The sequence below is a fragment of the Haplochromis burtoni genome, unplaced genomic scaffold, assembly GCF_018398535.1.
Source record: "Haplochromis burtoni strain Fernald_Lab_line unplaced genomic scaffold, NCSU_Asbu1 Contig_120, whole genome shotgun sequence".
Lineage (NCBI taxonomy): Eukaryota > Metazoa > Chordata > Actinopteri > Cichliformes > Cichlidae > Haplochromis > Haplochromis burtoni.
In genome coordinates this window covers 633,009-653,844 of record NW_024582481.1, presented here as the reverse complement: position 1 = coordinate 653,844, position 20,836 = coordinate 633,009, and the positions used below count along the sequence as shown (strand labels likewise).

The 20,836-nt window shown below is 40.2% G+C and overlaps 2 protein-coding genes across 7 annotated transcripts in view; one reads left to right on the top strand and one right to left on the bottom strand.

Annotated features, from left to right (window-relative positions):
- fhod3b (formin homology 2 domain containing 3b) overlaps positions 1 to 14,709 on the top strand; it is a 90,321-nt gene extending 75,612 nt beyond the window's left edge. The window contains exons 12-27 of one of the 3 annotated variants that reach the window (XM_014337596.2): positions 582 to 704; positions 863 to 997; positions 1,965 to 2,015; positions 2,641 to 2,831; positions 3,814 to 4,332; positions 4,430 to 5,343; positions 5,860 to 6,018; positions 6,312 to 6,494; positions 6,993 to 7,112; positions 7,977 to 8,138; positions 8,241 to 8,431; positions 8,590 to 8,782; positions 10,130 to 10,153; positions 10,662 to 10,848; positions 11,886 to 12,047; positions 12,213 to 14,709. In XM_014337596.2, the coding sequence (XP_014193082.1) occupies positions 582 to 704; positions 863 to 997; positions 1,965 to 2,015; positions 2,641 to 2,831; positions 3,814 to 4,332; positions 4,430 to 5,343; positions 5,860 to 6,018; positions 6,312 to 6,494; positions 6,993 to 7,112; positions 7,977 to 8,138; positions 8,241 to 8,431; positions 8,590 to 8,782; positions 10,130 to 10,153; positions 10,662 to 10,848; positions 11,886 to 12,047; positions 12,213 to 12,295 (3,397 nt within the window). In that variant the 3' untranslated portion in view covers positions 12,296 to 14,709. The remainder of the gene's footprint in view (positions 1 to 581; positions 705 to 862; positions 998 to 1,964; positions 2,016 to 2,640; positions 2,832 to 3,813; positions 4,333 to 4,429; positions 5,344 to 5,859; positions 6,019 to 6,311; positions 6,495 to 6,992; positions 7,113 to 7,976; positions 8,139 to 8,240; positions 8,432 to 8,589; positions 8,783 to 10,129; positions 10,154 to 10,661; positions 10,849 to 11,885; positions 12,048 to 12,212) is intronic. The other 2 variants (XM_042223786.1, XM_014337597.2) reach the window with 2 other exon arrangements.
- Positions 14,710 to 14,773: 64 nt separating this feature from the next.
- Positions 14,774 to 20,836, bottom strand: part of rxrbb (retinoid x receptor, beta b) — a 10,329-nt gene continuing 4,266 nt past the window's right edge. For 3 of the 4 annotated variants that reach the window (XM_005934722.3, XM_005934721.3, XM_005934723.2), the window contains exons 4-12: positions 20,637 to 20,816; positions 20,267 to 20,320; positions 18,081 to 18,241; positions 17,824 to 17,953; positions 16,992 to 17,118; positions 16,836 to 16,877; positions 16,655 to 16,746; positions 16,459 to 16,564; positions 14,774 to 16,364 (exon numbers count right to left, since the gene is read on the bottom strand). In XM_005934722.3, the coding sequence (XP_005934784.1) occupies positions 16,217 to 16,364; positions 16,459 to 16,564; positions 16,655 to 16,746; positions 16,836 to 16,877; positions 16,992 to 17,118; positions 17,824 to 17,953; positions 18,081 to 18,241; positions 20,267 to 20,320; positions 20,637 to 20,816 (1,040 nt within the window). In that variant the 3' untranslated portion in view covers positions 14,774 to 16,216. The remainder of the gene's footprint in view (positions 16,365 to 16,458; positions 16,565 to 16,654; positions 16,747 to 16,835; positions 16,878 to 16,991; positions 17,119 to 17,823; positions 17,954 to 18,080; positions 18,242 to 20,266; positions 20,321 to 20,636; positions 20,817 to 20,836) is intronic. The other variant, XM_005934724.3, reaches the window with a different exon arrangement.

The following is a 20,836-nucleotide window of genomic DNA, read 5'->3' as shown; positions in this document are numbered from 1 at the left end:
GTCTGCTTAAGTTACTGAAAATGTAATGATACCATTTTTACTGTTGTGCAAGTTAGTCAAAAATAATAATAATTACAGCTGAGCTGTTTTCACACACAGACGTGGATGAGCAATAACTGATGGATGGATTTTCTCACAGTGATGCTGCTGAACTGCCTTAGTGGGACAGTCGCCGTAATTTAAGTTATACAGTTATAAGTCATACAGTGCTTAAGAAATGTATTACACCACCACCCAGTGCAAGAGCACATAGCTATAGCTGCACGGAATTAAGAGTACTGGTAATTACCAAAATCATTTTTGATGTTCTTGTAATGGCTAGTCCACAAGTATGTGCAAGCTCTTTAATAAATATTATATTTTTCTTGCTAAAATATATTTAATAATATCTCAAATTTATTGTTTTACAAAAAAAAATCTGAAAAAACGTCATTTGTCAGGTTTTTTCATCTTTTTGTTTTTATTAAGAGGCCACATTGAAGTTATTTACTTAAATTGTTTTAGTGGTGATGATGTGCATCCACCTCTGTGTCTTCGTCTGTCTTCAGCACAATACATATTTTTTCCTTTTCTTTTGACAGAATCAGTGGCAATGGCACTCAACATCCTGGCGTCAAATCCATATCCCAGAACCAAACTCCTACATCACCCGTCCATCGTTTTAATAGTTCAGCAACCTCCACACCAGAATCCAAACCTGACAGGTTAGCAACACGGCTAATGCAAACGACTTTTTAATGTTAACTATAACTCTGTCAAGCTTTTATTTTGAAGAAACTTGCAAATGCATAAATCAAAGTATATGTCATTCACTTAATTAGCAATCATTTAGTCTTATTTGCTCTTTTTCTCTGATTCACAGACCTGCTATAGGGGGGCTGCTAACATTATCATACAGACAGCATCAGGAGTCTCTGGCTGCAGAGAGAGAGAGGCGACGCCAGGAAAGAGAGGAGCGACTGCAGAGGATTGAAAGAGAGGAGAGGAACCGCTTTAGGTTAGCCTCCCTTATGTGACTTCTTAGCATTAAAAAAATGATGTATAGCTTCTGTACAGTGGAACCTATTAAAGACGGGTTAACAACAGGCCATCTTCACTCACTAAAGATGACCACGTATCTTTCCAGTGTGAGGATACGTGGTGAGGATAACCAGATAAACTAAATGGTCAAAATTATTGGGCCACACCTCTTAAACTTTGAAATCAGCTAATTTCACTCCGTTGCCACTGGTGTTTAAAAGCAAGCACCTAACTATTTTAGTCTATCTTTGCAAACATTTGTGAATTAATGGGTCGTTTTAAAGGTCATTCTTGTCAGAGAAGCTCAGGAGAATTTTCACTGAGCATGACATCCCAGTGGACTTAAGACCCAGCCACACCCTCAGATGAACACTGGTTCAAAACTCCCAAACACAAGCTAAGCAACACAGTGTATTGCTGTGCAGTGCGGCGAGCAATGCTCAGACGTCTACATTGGAGAAACCAAACTGCCACATCATAAATCGCACAACATACAAGAGCCACCTCAACAGGACAAATTTGGCTGTGGATCTGCATCTAAAACATAAAGGCCACTCTTTCGAGGATGCCAGTGTTCACGTTTTGAACTGACAAGAGTAAAAGAGGCCATCTATGTCCACTTTGAACATCCAGCATTGAACAGAGGGGGTGGCAAGAGATCCCATGTAAGTCCAACGCTCTGCTGATCCAGTAACTGCACAGTTCCTCCTCTGACATCAACATCAGCAGCTCCTGTAAGTTTAATGTGTACACAGCCCAGTACTTTTGTCCATACAGTGGTGTACACTGTAAAGAGAATAACGGCAGATGGAGCATCATACGGCAATCTCTTTGTACATATCAGATGTAAATAAAAATCTTATGTAGTATGAATGCAGGTTTAAACTGTCTTTTGCTCATGCTCTCCCTGCTCTCCATGATCCGTTTCTGTCTTTCTGTCTCAGTCGAGATTATGTTGAAAAGAGGGAAGAAGCAAGACAAGCCAGAGAAGAAAGGTGAGGTTACTTTGTTTCAGGGTTTCACATGCATGCACTGCTGCAGCTGTGAAGCTAGGTTAAAAACTAAAAAGCATTTTAATATCTGATCAGATATAAGATGTACAATTTGCCTCAGCCTTAAGCTGTTCCAACGTTTAACAGGAATAGTGTGTAGTTGTCTTTTGGCATGCATGTTTTTTGAAAATGCAACTTACACAATTTTGAGGGACATGTGAAGTGTTACCTCGTGCCAAAAATCTTATAGAGAACTTTGGCAACTTTATCAAAATGGATATGATTTGTCATCATTTCAGTCATTGAGTAATGGGACTATGGCTCCATTTTCTGTAATTACCCTGGAATGAGACAACGTAAATGGCTTCTATTCATTGACATATCTTTTTGATCATTGTTATATGAGGTCATCATACCTCTAAAGTCTAAACTGTCATGTATATTTCAATAGTTAGAGTTGCTGGAGATTTATGCTTATATAGATGTCACTACCCCAAAAAACATCATCCTCATCACCATAACAAATTTACTGTGCATCTTGTATTTTATTTAGTTATCCATTACCGCTTTTCATGTAACTACAGCGCAGTGTCCACATAAAAGTAAAAGCAGCTGTTTGTCACTGCAGGTACAAGGCTGTGGAACGGGTAGCTGCGGAGGAGTTTGAGCGGGAGCGCCCCAAAGTGCCAACAAGAGGGCGGACGGAGATAACTCTGTGTTTGAGTCCAAACCCCGCCAGCCGCTCAGCATCCCGCTGTGCTACACCTTCATCCGTGATTTCACAGGAAGACACCTCCACCATCACACACCAGAGTTTGGGTACACCTTGTTTGTCAAACATGTATTCTTCATTAGGACTTGAGAGATATGTGCATGAATGAGTGAATGAATGCTTGATGACACAGCTGAAGGACACAATACTGGCTGTTTGTGCTCCTGTCTCCCTCACTTGACCTGTCATTAAAACTTGATAAAAATAATTCTGTTTCCATCTGCTGTGATTTAATGGCTCCATAGTGTAGTGGTTAACACATTTTCCTTATACGCAAATAATATAGGGTTCTAGTGTACTCTTTGTACCAGTTCCAAGCCTGTGTAAGAGGGAGGGTTGGATCCAGTACAAAAACCTGTGCCGAATAAATTGTGCTTATTCATCTGTTGTTGTGACCACTTAGTAAATAAGGGAAACCATCTATATTTACGTTACAATATAAAGCACCTTGAAGCAAGTGTTGTTGTGATTTGGCGCTATATAAATGATAAAGTCAGAAAAAGCAACAAAAGGAGAAGCTGGGCTGAAGCTGCACTGCAATGTAGATGTGCAGAGGTGCTTACGCTCGGCCTTCAGCTCCTATGGATTGATATCAAAGGTTAACAGCTGATGGACTCTCAGTGAATGACTCTCAGTAATTTCAAGATACTTCAATGTAAGATTGTAATCAGAAATTTCTTGTTTTTTTCCTTCAGTTTATCTTCGTAAAGCATGCTTCTTTGGTGACTTTAAACTGAAGATAAAGGCTGAAGCTGAAGGATTTTTCTCAGACTTTTTGTAAAGCATTGCAGTGTTTCAGCCAGTCGTATAAAGGGATTAGGTGATTGATTTATGTATTTCAGTCTGAGAATGTCAGTATCAGCACACTTAATGATATGCCGGGAAGCAATTTTAAATATATTTTTAGATTTTCCTTTAACTTTTTTTTTTGTTCTTGAACACTATCAGAGTTATACGTTGGGACATAACTCTGTACAGAAACATTTAAAGTAACATTTTTCTTTAATATTGCCGTAATTTCTCTTCCAGGAACAGAACACATCCCACATGCTGAACCACAGACCAGAATAAAAAGCGCAGCACCAGAGTTACCAGTATTAGAACCTTCCCCTGCACCTCCCCCTGAACCAGACAAACAGCAAACTGAGGCAGAGACAGAGGATGTTGTTGCTGAAGAGAAGGTAGCGGTAGAGGTGGCTTCAATTGGACAGTCAGGCAAGAGTAAGGAAGAGACACGAGAGCAGGTGAAGCTTGAGGAGCGGAGACAGCGTATGGATGAGGCAGAAGAAGAAGAAGCAGATGTAACTGATATGGTAAAGGAGGGAGAGCCGGATGTAGAAGCAGAAGCAGTAGAGTTGGAGGAGGAGTCTGAGAAGGAGCAGGTGACAGAAAGGGATGTAGATGACAGTGTGCTGTTGAGTGAAAAAGAGAGGCAGAATGAAGAGGTGAATGAAAAGGACAACTGCTCTGCATCCAGCATCTCCTCCACAAGTAGCACTCTGGAGAGAGAGGAGCGGGAGGTGAAACTCAACCGTGAAATCGAAGCAGGTAGAGTTAAAACATTTTGCAGATTTTATTTGCTTACTTTAATGATCAACTATTCATATTACCTTCTATTTGATCGAAATTGTTTCTATACCTTCAGGCCAATGGACTCAGTGCATTAAAGAGGCAGATGTGAATGACCACTGCAACAAAATTCTCAACGGGAAACGCTTCATGCTGGACATGCTCTATGCTCAGAAGACGGCCGCTGAGGATGATGGGAAAGTGGGAGAATCTGAAAAGGAGAAGTGTAAATGTGAGAAGGAGGAGGTGAATGACTCTGTGGCGAGTTTGGCTAGCAGGATCTCCACACTGGAGGCTCACAGACAGGCCAGAGAAGAAAATGTGAAAAAGATGGAGGTGGGAAATCTGGACAATCAGGGCAGCGTCCGGGCAGTGGCGGGGAAGTTTGGAAATTTGGTCAAAGGCCTGACATCTCCACCTGAAGCAGAGACGTCAAAAGAGCAGCAACAGGCTGAAAAATCATCGCCCGCTGCCTCGTCAACGTTAGCCCCAAAGAAAGAGTCGGACTATATCTGGGACCAGTTGATGGCCAAACCAAGAGAGCTGCGGATCAAAGATATGGACTTCACCGACCTGAAGGATGAGGATGACATGGACATTTTAGATATGGACAGCACGACAGGGTCAGGTGACCTAATACCACCTCTTCCTCCCCTGCCGTGCAATACCGCCCTGCCACCACCACCACCACTGTTTGGATGCCCCCCACCTCCTCCCATCCTTGGCAAAATGATGCCTCCACCTCCACCATTTATGGCCCCTATCCCTCCGCCATCCCCTCAGCTGAGCCGAGGGGATATTCCTCTCTTCCAGAAGAAGAAGAAGACCATCCGTCTCTTCTGGAATGAGGTTCGTCCTGTGGACTGGCAGTGTAAGAGTCATAAATTCTGTAAGGATTCTCTCTGGTCCAAACTGGAGCCAGTTACACTGGACACATCCAAGTTGGAGCAGCTGTTTGAGTCCAAATCCAAGGAGCTCTCTGTCACGAAGGTAATTACTGTCTAGACTGCTATTAGAGCAGCTCTCCTCCCTAGCTGGTTATTTGAAAGGATCATTTTGTGATTTAGTTTGGTGCTAATTGTGCTTGTTGTCTCATATAAATCAGGAAGCACACGGTACAAGATGGACTTTAGATTAAGTCACCCCTACCTCTATGTTAAAGTAAACTATGGGACCAGAGCACATCAACACATTCTTAAATCTTCAGAGTTATTACAGGATCCACTGATTCAAAAATCTGTAGGTTCAGGGGCCAACCCTGCTCCGGAAACTAAAATATGTTCTAAAATAATGCCTTCAAGTGCAGAAAGCTGTGACATTTTAAGAAACATGTACTGTAACACATGAAACACTGCCATGTAGACCTCCAAGTCTTTTAAGCACAGACCACACAGGGAATCAGGAAAAAGAAAAAATAATTATAATTGAGGTTTTTCTACCAAGGTTGATGTGTTGGATACATTTTTGCAAACTTCTTACACACTCGTAATATTCTGTATCTTGTAGAAAGCAGCTGTTGATGGCAAACGGCAAGAGATCATAGTCCTGGACTCAAAGCGCAGCAATGCTATAAACATCGGTTTGACTGTCTTACCTCCTCCCCGCACAATCAAGACTGCCATTCTCAACTTTGATGAGTACGCACTAAACAAAGAAGGCATCGAGGTAAGTCTTTTTAATAAGGTTCTGCCTTATGACGCACACCTATGGACTCTTCCTCTCTCCCACTCATCTTAACACCCCAGCTTATCAGAATACAGAGATGCTAAGATATATTGTGATCATCAGCTTGATTTCTAGTTGTTGTCATGGAATTTTGAATTGAATCTTCTCTTTTATTTACTCTGATTTACAGTAAAAAAACAAAACAAAACAAAACAAAAAAAATCAATGTGTTTAAATGGTATTATACGCCTGTTTTCCCACCTTCTCCCCAACTTTTCTCTTCCTGCCACTAGAAAATACTCACAATGATCCCCACAGAGGAGGAGAAGCAAAAGATCCAGGAAGCTCAGCTGGTCAACCCTGCTATCCCCCTGGGCAGCGCCGAACAGTTCCTTCTCACCCTCTCCTCCATCACAGAGCTGTCTGCTCGCCTGCAGCTGTGGGCATTTAAGATGGACTACGAAATTATTGAGAAGGTCAGCATCAATCGTGCTTGTAGCAGTTGCAAAAGTGCATTATATCTAATTTTTGCTTCTAATTTCCTTATAATAAAATTAAATTTTGTGAATTAAAAAAGGATATATTAGGAAATATGCTTGCGATTAGTTAGTGAAATATGAGCAATTATCACACGAAATCTGTAAATATGAAGCTACAGCCAGTTGGTGATTATCTTGGCTTAGCAACAGCTTTCCAGTAGACTTCAGTACAACTGTACTTCCTTTTGCACCCAGTGGTCTCCCCCTGCTGGCCACTAGAAAGAATGCAGGTTTGAGGCACTTTCAAACTATCTTCACTTTTGACGTCCAGAAACTTCATCCGCCTTTTATATACAGTGAATAGTTTAAACAAGATTTGTTTTTCCTATATGGGGTACATCTGTATGATGAGAGAAGAACAGACTTCACTGGAAAAAAAATAGGCATGCAGGGATGTGTCATGTGCTTCATGACTGTATTCTCCTGCTCTTTTAGGAAGTGGCAGAGCCTTTGCAGGACTTGAAGGAAGGAATGGATCAGCTGGAAAAAAATAAGACACTCAGATACATTTTGACCACGTTACTTGCCATTGGCAACTTTCTCAATGGCTCCAATGTAAGTAAACCTCCAAGTCGTTTGTAGCGTTTACTCGCTTTGTACATTTTCTGCAGTGCTCCTCACCCCCCACCTCCCCTGACAGCCTATTGATTTGGCAAGAGTTCTGCGTGCCTGACTGCACCAGATACTGTCCTTCTACAGTAAAAACACTTGTCAAGGCCTCTGCTAAACCTGGTCCTTTCTGTGTGTGTGTGTGTGTGTGTGTGTGTGTGTGTGTGTGTGTGTGTGTGTGTGTGTGTGTGTGTCAAAAAGAGAAAAGGGGAGGGAAGGTTTTGGGATTTCTGAGAATTTCTTTCTGTCTGGCCTTTTTATGTGTGAACCTGCATATGTGTCTCTGTTTTTTTCCCTCATTTGTTTTGTTTTTGTCTCACTTTGTCATCTGTGTTTCTTTGCCCTTGCGTGTGCCTCGGTGTGTATGCAGCTGTGAGTAGGTGTATTTATGAATGAACCTCTGGGATATGCGAGCCAAACATGCAAAGGGGAAACATAAGTCATCAACATCAAAACAGGCAGTTACCGTAAATAATGGCCACATTTATATTTTGCAGTAAGCCATTTAAAGCTGGCAGGAGAACAAGGGGAGATCCCGTTAGGATTAGGATTATGTCTTTCATTCTGGCTTTTTAGCTTCGCTGTGGTGAGCAGAATAATCAGTCAGCCCTGAAATAGAGTGTAGTTTCAGTCTAATGAATCTACGTATCTACTCTTAGCTCTTTTCAACTCCCTTTTTTTTCCCTGACTCTGCCAAAGAGGAAGTTCACTGCAGTTTTGGTCCTAGAGTAGCAGCATTTGATTTTAATTTTAGACCATTGTTTCCATCCCACACTCTGAGAGTGCTCCTGTGTTTGCATATATCTCTAGGCTAAAGGCTTTGAGCTGAACTATTTGGAGAAGGTCCCTGAGGTGAAGGATACAGTTCATAAGCAATCTCTGCTGCACCACGCCTGCTCCATCGTGGTTGAGAAGTTTCCAGACAGTACTGATCTCTACTCTGAGATTGGCGCTGTTACCCGCTTGACCAAGGTTCCGTTTAAAATTTCACTTTAACAACTAATCTAAAATAGTTTGTTGTTAGTAGACATAAATGCCAATGCCACATCACCTCAAGTCTGTCTTGGTTGTCAGGTGGACTTTGACCAGCTTCAAGACAATCTGGCCCAGATGGAGAGAAGGTGCAAAGCATCATGGGATCACCTGAAAGTCATTGCAAAACATGAGATGAAACCAGCGTTGAAACAAAAAATGTCCGACTTCCTCAAAGACTGTGCAGAGAGGATCATCATACTCAAGATTGTACATCGAAGAATTATCAACAGGTGCATTCACATGTAGATAATCCTTTACACATTAAAGCTTTCCTTACGCATTTTCCAGAATTTTTATATCTTAGAAATATAACTGTGGAATCAGATTTTGGATTCTCGTTAATGATAAAGCATGTATAATGATGCATTGTCGCTCTACTCTTCTCCAGGTTTCATGCTTTCCTGCTGTTCTTGGGCCATCCGGTGTATGCAGTACGTGACGTCAGCATACACCGCTTTAGCAAGATACTGAGCGAATTTGCTCTAGAATATCGCACGACAAGAGAGCGCGTGCTGCAGCAGAAACAGAAGAGGGCCAACCACCGAGAGAGGAACAAGACCAGGGGAAAAATGATAACAGATGTAAGTCGTCTTCAGCCGACCTACACGCACATTTTTCCATTTCATAAACCTCGTCTTTGTTTAGTTTGAGCTTTCTGATTTCTGAGAAACAATACGGGCCATCCCTAGACGCTGCTTATATCCTTAATCTGGTTAAAGCGCCAAATGCGGCATTTGTAAGGACATCGGTATAGCTCCTTGGTATTCACATGTATAGGTTTCTGTAACAACAATCAGTGAATTGTTTTTAGTGTATCCTATTCTGTAGCTGGAGCCAGCTAAGAAAAGCCAGAGCAAACACCTCACCGCATGATTAAAATCCCCCGGACTGTCAGAGCAGACTCAACAGCGGGCTCTGGCAAGAACACCCGCTCTTCAAAAGGTCCCTAATTCAATCACTGTGTGAGAATTCAAACTCTGGATTTCTGGATGGCCCACTCCTCAGCTCACACTCCTACAAAGAAATTCAGTCAAATATGCTCCTCTGGGCTGCACAGCTTGAATCTGCAGTGATGATTTTATGGTGTACGACAGGGGTGTGAAACATAAGGCCCGGGGCCCAGAATCAGCCCGGCAGACAATCCAATCCGACCCGTTGGACATATTTGTAAAATGTAAAGGATGGAATAAGTTTTTAGACTTTTAACTGTATTTTTAGGACTTGTACAGCTTTTCCTACTGATAAACACCTCAGACCAAAGCCATTCATGCTGCAGTAAGAAAGTAATTGATAAAAAGTTGACAGGAAACCATGACAGGGAAGTCTATAGTAATTTTATCTACTATAGACATTTCTATTTTATTTCACAATGTGTCAGCAGTAGAATAAATAAACAGGGCATTTTCTGTGAATTAGCAAATCGTTCCACTTAATACTGAGCTACCAGAATTGTCTGTAATTTTATATATTTATTCTGTACAATTTAAGCCCAAAGAGTCATCCTGACTCATTTCTTTCAATAACCACAACAGCATTTCTTCATCATGTTGAAAAACTGAGATATTAACACTGCATTTCTTTTTCTTGTATTGACATATCTCAGCAATTAAATGCACAGTTAAACTACTTTACACTGACAGAAAGGGTATTTCCACCAGTCTGGCTCACTTAAGATAAAAGGGGGCTTAATTATGGCCCAAGATGTAAAATGAGTTTGGCATTCCTGTTCTAGGAGATGAAAGTCTCACGAAAATGCAGGTATTAAAAAGAACATGTTTAAATATTTAAGGACTTCTGGTATTTGCTTTCTTCCTAAAAATTAGGTGACAAGGCTGCACCACTGTCTTATCTTAAAACTCGTATATAAAAACTTATACTATTATTTTAAAGTCTGCAAAAATGTAATTTTTACTATTTTTTTCCCATAGAGTGAAGATGACAATGATAGTGAGGTAATTGTGTTTGCAGACAAGTGCATGGGTGTTTGCATTTAACCCTGTTTTTTTAGACACGCTGTTGTAACTTTGGAAAACACCAAGTGTTGTAACATCAGGAAAAACAGAGTCGATTGTGACACTGACAGGCTGTGTGTGTAAGAGAGACCGAGCGTGGATGAGGAAACTCGATGGACAGAAAGAAGTGTCTGCATGCATGATATGTTCTGTTGATTGAATCTAACTTCAACAACTCACAGATACTCAGGTGAAATATAATGAAATTCTTGAACCCGGCATGTCAGCATTGTTTCAAGAACCAGTCTTGAGGGAGAAAAAAGATTGTATCTCAGAGTTGTGGGTGGAGTGTTTGAAATGCCTAACCGCTCCTGTTTTAGGTTAGAAAGCACTGTCACCTGTAAAGGTTTACCTGTGTGACGACTTTCATACGTAAAAGGTCTCAGAGCATGGAGTTGAGTCACATTATACTGCTAACACAATCTCATGTGCCCGTCTGTTGCTGTAGAGTGGTAAATTTGGTGGAGCTCCTTCAGACAAACCGGAGAGTCAGCCTCAGAGTGTCCAGAGTGCCGAAGATGCAGCAGAACACGAGAACATGAAGGCCGTCCTAAAAAGTAGCCTGCAGAGTGGAGAGAGTGGATCATCCACAGTGCCGGGCCTTCGAACACGCACCAGAGCCAGTAGCACCAGAGGTTCTTCTCCTTTACGTGTTGTGCTTTTACACTTTTAAATATTTCCTTATTTTTACCACTGCCATCCAGAAAACTAGATTTGCATTATTCAAGTCAAACACAGTAACAGTTGTTTCATCTTTATTGAAGGAATTCTACCTAAAACCTAAGTTTAATTAGGACTATTTTTAGCAATGTAGCAGCAAATCTCTTCAATCTCTATGTTTATAGGCAAGGCAAGTTTATTTGTATAGCACACCACTTTGGTGCCTCTGCTCACCCCAACCAGTCAAGGCAGATGGCTTATTATTATTTTTCAGTTCATTTTTAATCAGTCATTTCAAGGCAGTAAGCAACAATTCAGTTATAGGGGGGGAGAAGTTATAGCAGGGAATGGTCATCCATGAATCTTTAGTTAAGTTTTGGATTTTACAAATAAATGTTATTTACATAAGACCAATTCACAATAGTGAAGGGGCTTTATATTACATGGCACAGACTACAAAATTAAGGAGAGGAATACAAAATTATTTGGTGATCCTCAGTGACAAAGCATATAGAGGACGAAGACTTTTTTTAACACAAATAAACTGGTAAAACCAGGCTGAGGGAGGGTTGTGGGAGGAATGTGAGTGTGACATAAAAGAGGAGCAGAACATCTTCCTGTTTTACGTTTACTTCAGCTGATCCAAAATGCCAGCTGAAGGCTTTTCAAGGGCCTATTATGACATCCTGTTTACAAGATGTTGCTAAATGTTGTAGCAACATTTGCTGAAAGTAAGCATGCAAACTAAAAGTACTAGCAAAAACGATTTGCATTAGTACTACAGGAGGTCAAATATCTGCTCAGACATGCTATTTCTGAGATTTACAGAGCCAGATGCCTCAAGTTTAGTTAATTGAATTCAGAAATAACTACAATTACAGGTTATCAAGTCTGTCGTTAAGCCTGCTTGTAGTTTAACTAAATGACTTAGCCCTTTAAAGAATATTATGAGATGCTATTACCTTGGTACCATCAGACGTTTCGCTTACCCATTTTAACTGTGTTGTTTTAGGTCGTGTTGCCCCATGGTGCTCTGCCAACGACGACCCAGTAAACTGCACAGATGACACAGCAGACGAGATCATGGAGAGGATTGTCAGGTCAGCCACTCAGGGGCCCAGCCAGCGGACGCAGCCGCGGGAGAGGAGACGATCCCGAGCCAATCGAAAATCATGTGAGTGGTGTCAAATATTGGGCGAGCTGCCTCATTTCTTATCATACACAGAGCAGAAAGCTCCAATCAGCTCCATATGTAAACTAATATAATGCAAAAAAACAAAACATTTTTCCATGATAGGCGATTATGTTTCCACTCTGAATTTTCCTCTTGTGTGCACAGTGAGGAGGACACTGAGGAACGGTTTGACAACAGAGGAGGCAAACGCTCTTGGCTTGTCTAATGGTTCGGAGATGCAAGTGTGAGCTGGACCCCCACGGGACACCACGCTATCTGGAAGCCCTTTCACTGCCCCAAACCCCCCATAAGGACATAAAGACCCAACTCGTCAACCTACTCTGCTCCGGTTTGGCACTAAAATCCCCCTCCCCAACCCCAGCTTTGATGAGTTGATCTCATCTTTGTATGTCTGGACTTGACCAAGTGCTTCCTAACGAAAGAGAAGGGAGAACAGGATTTTATTCCTGAACTGATGGGCAGAGGGAGCAGAAACGGCGTGCTGCATTAAAACCACTAAGCTTTGCCCTTGCCGGTTAAACACAGTTTACACATGATTTGCTTTCATAAGGCTTCATCACAGTTATGCTTTCAATGTGATATTGCATACAAACACCTGCAGAAATGTTTGGTTTTTTTAAGGCCGAGGGAGTCAAAACAGTTGGCAGTTGAATCCCCGTGGCCTTCAGTGAATTGAGAGGGCTAGAAAATCAGTTCAAATAAATGTGTTTGGGTTTAGTTTCAGCCCAGGAGCTTTCGTGACAAAAAAAGACATTTCATCTATTGAATAGATGGCCTTGTGCAGAGGGTTATTTTGTTATATACTACTGTGGTAGTTTTGTGTTTCGTTTTGCTCAAGAAGGTGCTCAAATAAGGAACAATTGCACTGGATGTAAAAGTTGGGTCTCAAAGGAAAGTGAGATCCTTGACACTGATTAACCATTCAGACATCTGAATCTGAGAACATACTCAGCAGTTAACCAGCAATTCAGCAGTAGCACAGTTTTTAAATATTTAATCAAAGTCAACATATCCAAGGCAAGCGTGCATTAGTTTACTAAATAAGAAGGAATTCATCAGGGAAACGGCGCAGATATTTTTTAAAGTTGATATGAAGAGAGAAAGGCGATTGCCAACAGCTCCGTTACAGGTTTGACTGGCAATCCCACTAGTTTCAGACTAATGCTAACGATGCAAACATTTATAGTTTGAACTGAAGTCGCATCGTCACCGTCGTGATCTATTCTCACCGATGAACAGCTGGAGTGAGGTGAAGTACAAGTGAGCAATCTTCACAGAGTTTATTTCGTTTTATTTTGTAGAGACTATGAGCTGCACATTTCAGAGTGCCTTTCAGAGACAGCTATTTATTAAGATGTTTTCAGGGACATATAATAACGAAAATGTTGCTACAGATGTGCGGTCTGTGGGGCAGGGAGGGAGCAGAGGTTAATATTGCAGTGTAGATCATTCTTGAGCTGTGATTTATTTTTAACCAGTGTTTTTAAACTTGTCATGGCAGAATTACTTTTTTTGGTTCCATGCTATGTCTTGGATCAAGTAGTTTATGAAGATAGCTTTAACATATTTATGACAACTTAAGGATTGGCTATGCACATTAGCTGTTATCCTGTTGCCTTATTGTAAGATTCATTTAGGTTCACTCCATTCATAGTGTAGGTAAAATTATAGAGAGAGAGATCAGGCCATTTTTGCCATTTTCAGGGCATGTGGGGTGTATTTTTTTTTAATTCTCAATGAATGCAAACCATCAGGGGGCACATTTATAATTATTAGTTAGGAAGCACATAAAATGTTTTAATTTATAGACTTTTTAAAACATCAAAATCTGTACTGAACTGAATACTTTAGAGGTCCACGTGCTGTTAATCAATTTGGAATGGCCTTGACTGAATTCATAATGATGTCTATTCACTTTTAATTTTCACTGTGATGGAAACATAGCCATTGAGAAAATAATTTAGCGCATTGTGATAAATCTGCATAAAAAAAAAGAAATCAAATGAGCACTCCATTTTTATTTTGTTTTGAATTGACTGGAACCTTTTCAGCACCTTAGACTCGATGTGTAGCATGCCACTTAGTAAAACTGCAATTACAGGAGGAGCTGGGAGCTCAGTGCGTTTCCCGGGTTGTACTGACTTTTCAAGAGCAAAAACATGTTTGAAGCAATACAGGGGAATGTTGTAAACAGATGTACATGTCATAACTGTCTTTTTTTTTTTTTGCTCCATGTGTAGAATAGTGTATTATAGACTAAAAGCAGTGTTATTCAAAATATAATTTAAGAAAACCAAGCCATGCATGGTTTTAAAAGAAAGTGACACTTCTGCTTAATCCAGGAGGTGGTTTCACTTTGGTTCTAAGAGCTGTAGGATTTTCACTTCAGACTGTAACATGAACACCCAGCGATCGGCTTTACCAGTTACTCCAGTAAAATCCAGATGGAAGCCTTTGATTTAATTGCACTTATATTTTTATCATTAGCCCATCACACACTGCTGCCTGTGCCATAACATCACTGTGGAACTTGGACTAAAGTGCTTTACTACCAAGGCTTCAATTGCATCTATACCCACAGCAAAAACTATGTAACAACTACAATAAAAAGGAAAAATGCAATTTTTTTTTGTCATCAACTTCTTTCTGCCACCTTTTCTTCTATGAATACAGAAATAAGTCACGTTTAGACCAGACAAAGCATGTGAAAGAAAAACTTAAGCCTGTTTATTTTTAGTCCACACAACCCATTTTTCAAGTCACTTTTATGTTCAAGAGCATACAGATGTCAGTGACACGTTTACCATTACAGCTGGTGTTTACATACGGCCCACTCATCTGGACTTAAAATTCATGTCTGTTCACAGGTGGTATGGAGCTAAATGCGATTATTGTTTGCTTGCAATAAAATGCAGAGACATCACGATGATGAAGACAGCTATCTAAAAAGAGGATAGGTAGGAAAAACAAGCATTCAAAAAAGAAGAAGAAAAAAAAAAAAAGAAGCCGAAACTGTCTCAGCAAATCCAGTGCAACCCAAGACACGTTCTGCTTTATACTAGCTGAAAACAGAAAAAAGGGTAAATAAGAATTATAGAATTTGTATTTCCTGATCATAGTTCAAATTTATCAATATACACCGTCCCTGAACAATTACTTTTGCACAGTACCTTAGATTTGTGAAGATAAATTACAAAATGGAGTCTTCCCTTTCCACAGGACATAATTTTCTTTGTAAAACCCCTGAAAAACTGACAGGCTTACCTAGTTTAACATTTTGTATTGCTACATTTTAAACAAAGATTGACAAATGAATTTTTTAGCTTTGCATATATTCATAGGTTTGTGGTTTGGTGTGCATCTGCGCCAATAATCATCTCTGAAATAGCACCAAAAGACAAACACTTGACCATTCAGAGGTCAGGCATTTGTTAAATGTATGGTTTAGAAACAGCACGTTGCAAATGTGCAGAAAAGTCTAATCATTAACCCCAACATAATTATTCTTTTAAATGGCAAAGTAAACAATACTCTGCATATATATGTATATGAGACACATAAAGCTGACCCTGATGAGCAGTACGAGTCTGGCCTGACAGTTTCAACTGCTCATTTGTCTTCTGTCTCAGGGTCACTGCTGGATTTTATCATGTGCAATGGATACAAGTAAACTCAAAGCTGTCGTTTGGTACAATAATGCACTTTTAGATCTGAGTCGAGTGTAAATTTATAAAAAGGGTGCGTCATTAACGCGTTAAGAAAAGAATCTGGTTGCCGTCCTCTCATGTATCCCATCATTTGGAGAAACAACAATCTTAAAATCTGAGGTGTCTAAAAAGTTTATACAAAAATGTATATCCAAATTATAGTTTATCCTGTGAGGGAAATATGTAAATGTTTATATTTTCAAAAGATACTTGTGTTTACCCATAGTTACACATGAAGTTAATTAAACATATAGCACCAGCTTGTAGATCATGCCAAGCCTTGGGTTTGGTCTAAAGCGCAAATCTGTGCCGCACTAAAAGAAGTGTAACGCAGACAGCAGTGAGACAAATCGACAAATCTTCAAAGAACTTAAAGTGCCACTCCAGTCCCACGCCCGCTGCCCAGGCTTCAGCTATCTAACCACAGTACACGCTTCTTATCTAAGACAACTGATGGGGAGCTTCAAGCATTTCCATTAGGAAAGTGTCAATAGGTGTGTCACCGATCAGCTTGAAGAAGAAAAGATGCTCCAAGCACTTCAAGCCAATAGATCGCAGTGCTGGCAGTCGAAGGAGGAGCTTAGCAAACCTGCAGGGAACAGAGAGGACATCATCTCACTTAACAAGATCAAAATGTACGAGACAGGACTACAACAAAGACTGTTACAGCAGAGGACCATTACCTTCCTTGCTGCTCTGGATATTTCTGTTTGCAGTAAGCTTCCAATGATGCATAGACCTTTTCTCTGAGGAGCTCCACCTCACCGGTGTTGGAGAGCCCTTTAGCATCTACATGAAAAATGCAGAAAATTAAAAAAAGCCCAAAACATTTTTTTGAAGAAATAGTTAAATGTTTCTAATTTCTTCCATGTTAAGTACCTGGGTTAAACAGGACAATGGCTCGAAGGCAGCCCAGCTCTATTTTATCCATTTGCATATCTCTCATCTTATTGACCAGCTCAGTGAGAACTCTGAGAAAGAATGCAAGGTTTCAAAGCATTAAACAAAAACACTGAGCCTACACTGTGTAAGACACTCGGAACAACAAGAGGAAATGTACCTATCAAATATGGCGCCGACCTCTGCGCTCTGCACACTTTCTCTGTATCAAAAACAAAAGTCAAATTAGACAATACGTTTTTATAACACAAATCATTGCAGTCAAGTGCAGCTTATATGTTTGTATCCTGGCAATTCTTTACTTCCATCAATGTACCTGTCAAAAATGGCTCCAACTCCTGCACTGTGTGCGTTATCGCGCTGTAGCTCAGAGGCAAGAAGAACTCCATCCTTCAACGGAATGGAACGATGGGAGAACGAGGCGATAAGAAGCTCATTCCACCCTGAGAAATTAAGTCCACAGATATGTAAAAAGCAGTAAGATTTTAATTCATCATGACATTTAAAACAAAGACTCATGTGTCTCAGAGTCCTTTCTCCTTTAAGTTGTAGGCAATAATACAAAGACAGTTTAGTGCAACTGTATACACCATCCCCGCTGCTGTGAGATTTATGTCCTCAGGGTTCTGAACCACTTTCCGCATGGGGGAAAAAAAAAAGAAAAAAAAAAAAGTTGTTATTGCCACTTTCCTTTCTGGGCAAAAAACCCTTCTGGGGAATCACCAGACACATAACAACTGGAGTTAGGAAAAGTCACTACTTCAAAAATATTTTCTAAAACATTTCAGCAAAATTGGGCAGAAATGTGGTCATTCACTCACAGCCTTTTAAGTTTCCTCTACACTTTGTTTTTACTAGACATTCTCGTACACTAATTCTTTGCACTGCTTAGTTTTATAGGGTATGCAATTTATTGCGATTTTGCAATTTTTTGCAAGGTATGCAATTTATAGAGTATTCAAATACACAAATATAATTAAACGGCTCCAAACAACAATAACTTAGATAGCAATGTAACTGTATGTTAAGAATTACAATAACCAGCATAAAAGGACATATTTGGCCACTTCAGAACAATACTGTATGGTGCCTTTGATAAACTTATAACATCAAAGCTGATCAGATCACTTGTGTGTGCTTGTTCATACCTGCACGCAGAAGGATGACCTGATCATCAAGGGGCAGTTCAGAGAAATGAGGGATTCTCTTTGCCCATTCCACCAGGGCAAACAGCTGTTTGTCTGCAGTCTGACAGATGTTGCTAACAGCATCATGTGGCTGAAACAAAACAAAAAAAGACAATCAATGCTTCCAGTAATTTTAGTAACCTTTCATCTTAATAAACATAGCTATCACTCTGTTTATAGTGCTGCCATGTAAATGCATTTACGTTCCAACCACTCACCGAGTTTCCTGCAGAGCCTCCGTCTGAGTGAAGCTCAGTCTTTTGCTCCACAGCCGTCTCTGCCTCCAAGATCTTCTCCACAGGCATCTCGTCATTCACTCCAACACTGAATTCCAGCTCGCCTTCCCGCTCTCGGTTCCTCTGTCGTTCCTCTTGTACCGCTGCATCACACAAAACACACAAACAGACCATCAATGATGCTTGTAAGAGTTAAAATGCAAAGTGTTCTGACTATGTGCAATCATTTTCTGATGCACTGAGAAAGTCTGCTATACAGACAAAACTTAGTAAGAGCAATATAGATGTATATGACTTTTAATGTAGTGAATTGTTATCAATTTTAACTGAGTGGTGGGACCCAAAATTCAATTGAATTTTACTTTATCTTATTTATATAGTACTAAATCAAAACAACAGTCGCATCAAGGCTCTTTATACTGTAGGGTAAAGACCCTACAGTATTACAAAGGAAACCCAAAGAATCAGTCGACCCCCTATGAGCAAGCCCTTGGTGACACTGGGAAGGAAAAACTCCTTTTTAAAAGGAAGTAATCCTTTGGCACAACCAGCTTCATGGAGGGGCAGCCACCTGCTGCGACTGGTTGGGGGTGAGCGGAGGCACCAAAGTGCGGGTTGAGGACAAAGAAAAGGGAGCAGAGGGAGAAAGCAAAGAAGCCACACCGTGGGAGGGAGCCACAGTTTAATAATTACTGCTGCTGGTTGAAACCTCTAAATGCAACAGTGATGTATTAACACACAAAGTGAAAAGAAGAAAGGTTCAGGGCCCAAATTCCCCAGCAGCCTAAGCCTACTGCAGCATAACTAAGAGAGGGTTCTAGCCCCAGCTATAAACTTGATCAAAAAGCAAAGTTTTAAATCTAATCTTAAAAGAATAGGCATTTGTCTCCCTAGAACAAACTGGGAGCTGGTTTTACAGTAGAGGGGCCTGATAGCTGAAGCTCTGTCTCCCATTTTACTTTCAGAAACCCCAGGGTGGGGCAGTATATGATGGGAAATGATCATTCAAAACTTTGTATATGAGAAGGATTTTAAATTCAATTCTGGATTCGACAAGAAGGCAATGAAGAAAATCTAATATGAGAGAAATATTTTTAGTCCCAGTTAGCACTCACACTGCTGTGTTTTGGAATTACTTGAGGCCTTTCTGGGAGTATTTAGTGTGAGATGAGGATAATGAATAACAATAGCCCAGCCTACATATAATAAATGCATGAACTAGATTTTCAGCATCAGTCTGAGACATGCTTAATTTTCTTTTAGTCACATTGCAAAAATTAAACAACGCGGTGCTACATATTTGTTTTTAGTGCATGCTGAAGAATATGACTCACAGTGTTCAAAGTAAAGAATCTGGTTAGACATCATGTTTTAAAGATGAAGACAAGTTCACTGGATCTAATTTACAGTGGAAATGAAACACAATTATCTACTGTTGTGTATTAATGTGTACAACCAGATGTTCAATCAAGTTCAAACTGTAAATAAATTAGGGTTTTCTGCTCAGAACCTTAGGGTCAAATCAGAACTCGACTCTATATAATATCTGTGTGGATGTTCACCAGTGGAAGCTCACTCAGTAGAGAGTGGTTTATGTAGCACAAGAATGAAGCTAAGCATAAACATACAAATACAAGCCTTTGAACCCAAAAACAAAAAAAATGTTTTGGACCAACTCAAAATAATCTTTCTCTATTTAAAGCAGTCAAGCAGCCGTGCAAGTTAATTTGAAGGTTTTCACACATGCTCTTCCTCCCGCCCCTTTTTTTCAGAATTTTCAAAACTGACTATGAATTGTTGTATTGGTATTATATTACTTAAAATTTAAGTAATTTTGAAGCAGTATAAGCAACACAAGCCAGGACTCTTCTTAAAATGCTGACACTGAGGGATAATCTGCCATTATCACTAGGCAATCAGACACTGAAAACTGCAGCTATACGAATCCGATCTGTGCCCTTAACAGCAACCAAAATTAGAACTCCTTGGATTACTGTTTATTAGACCACATACGTGCCACATACTACATTTGGCAGTCATCACTCTCCATCATTCCATCATTCCCAGGTCAAATTCACACACAAATGTCATGAACTTTGCATTTCTAACAATTTCTAATTCTCCATGTGACATTAAAATACAGTATCCTCAAGAATTCAATGTCATACTCATCCATCCTTCAACTTTTCCATCTTCTGTTATGTCCTTTACAAGTTTGATTGCTAGTGAAAGATGGAGAAAGATTTGAATTGGAGACAGGTTAGTTGCACCAGCCCCAACAAACCTATCTGTCCTAATGTATGTTATCAATAGTCCACATTTACTTAAACTGTTTTATTTAGGCTTAACTCTGTATAATTAATAACTTCATGAAATTTTAATTCACAGCTAGTTTTTTTTTTTTACCGCTAACATACAACATTTTGACTTATCACTGTGGGTACAGTTACATGTAAGACAAGTCAGAACAAAACGCGTTGCTAAACCGTCTGACTGCCAAACAAGCTCTCTATGGCAATATTCTAATACTTTGCATACCTTCCCTCTTCATTCCCATGGCCAGGCACTTCTGGTAGCGGCAGTACTGGCAGCGATTGCGCTGGCGTTTGTCAACCAGGCACTCTTTGTTATCTCTGCAGGTGTAACTCAGGTCTTTTCGCACAGTTCGTTTAAAGAAACCTTTGCAACCCTCACAGCTGTACACTCCATAGTGCTTGCCTGTAACATAATGGGGGGGG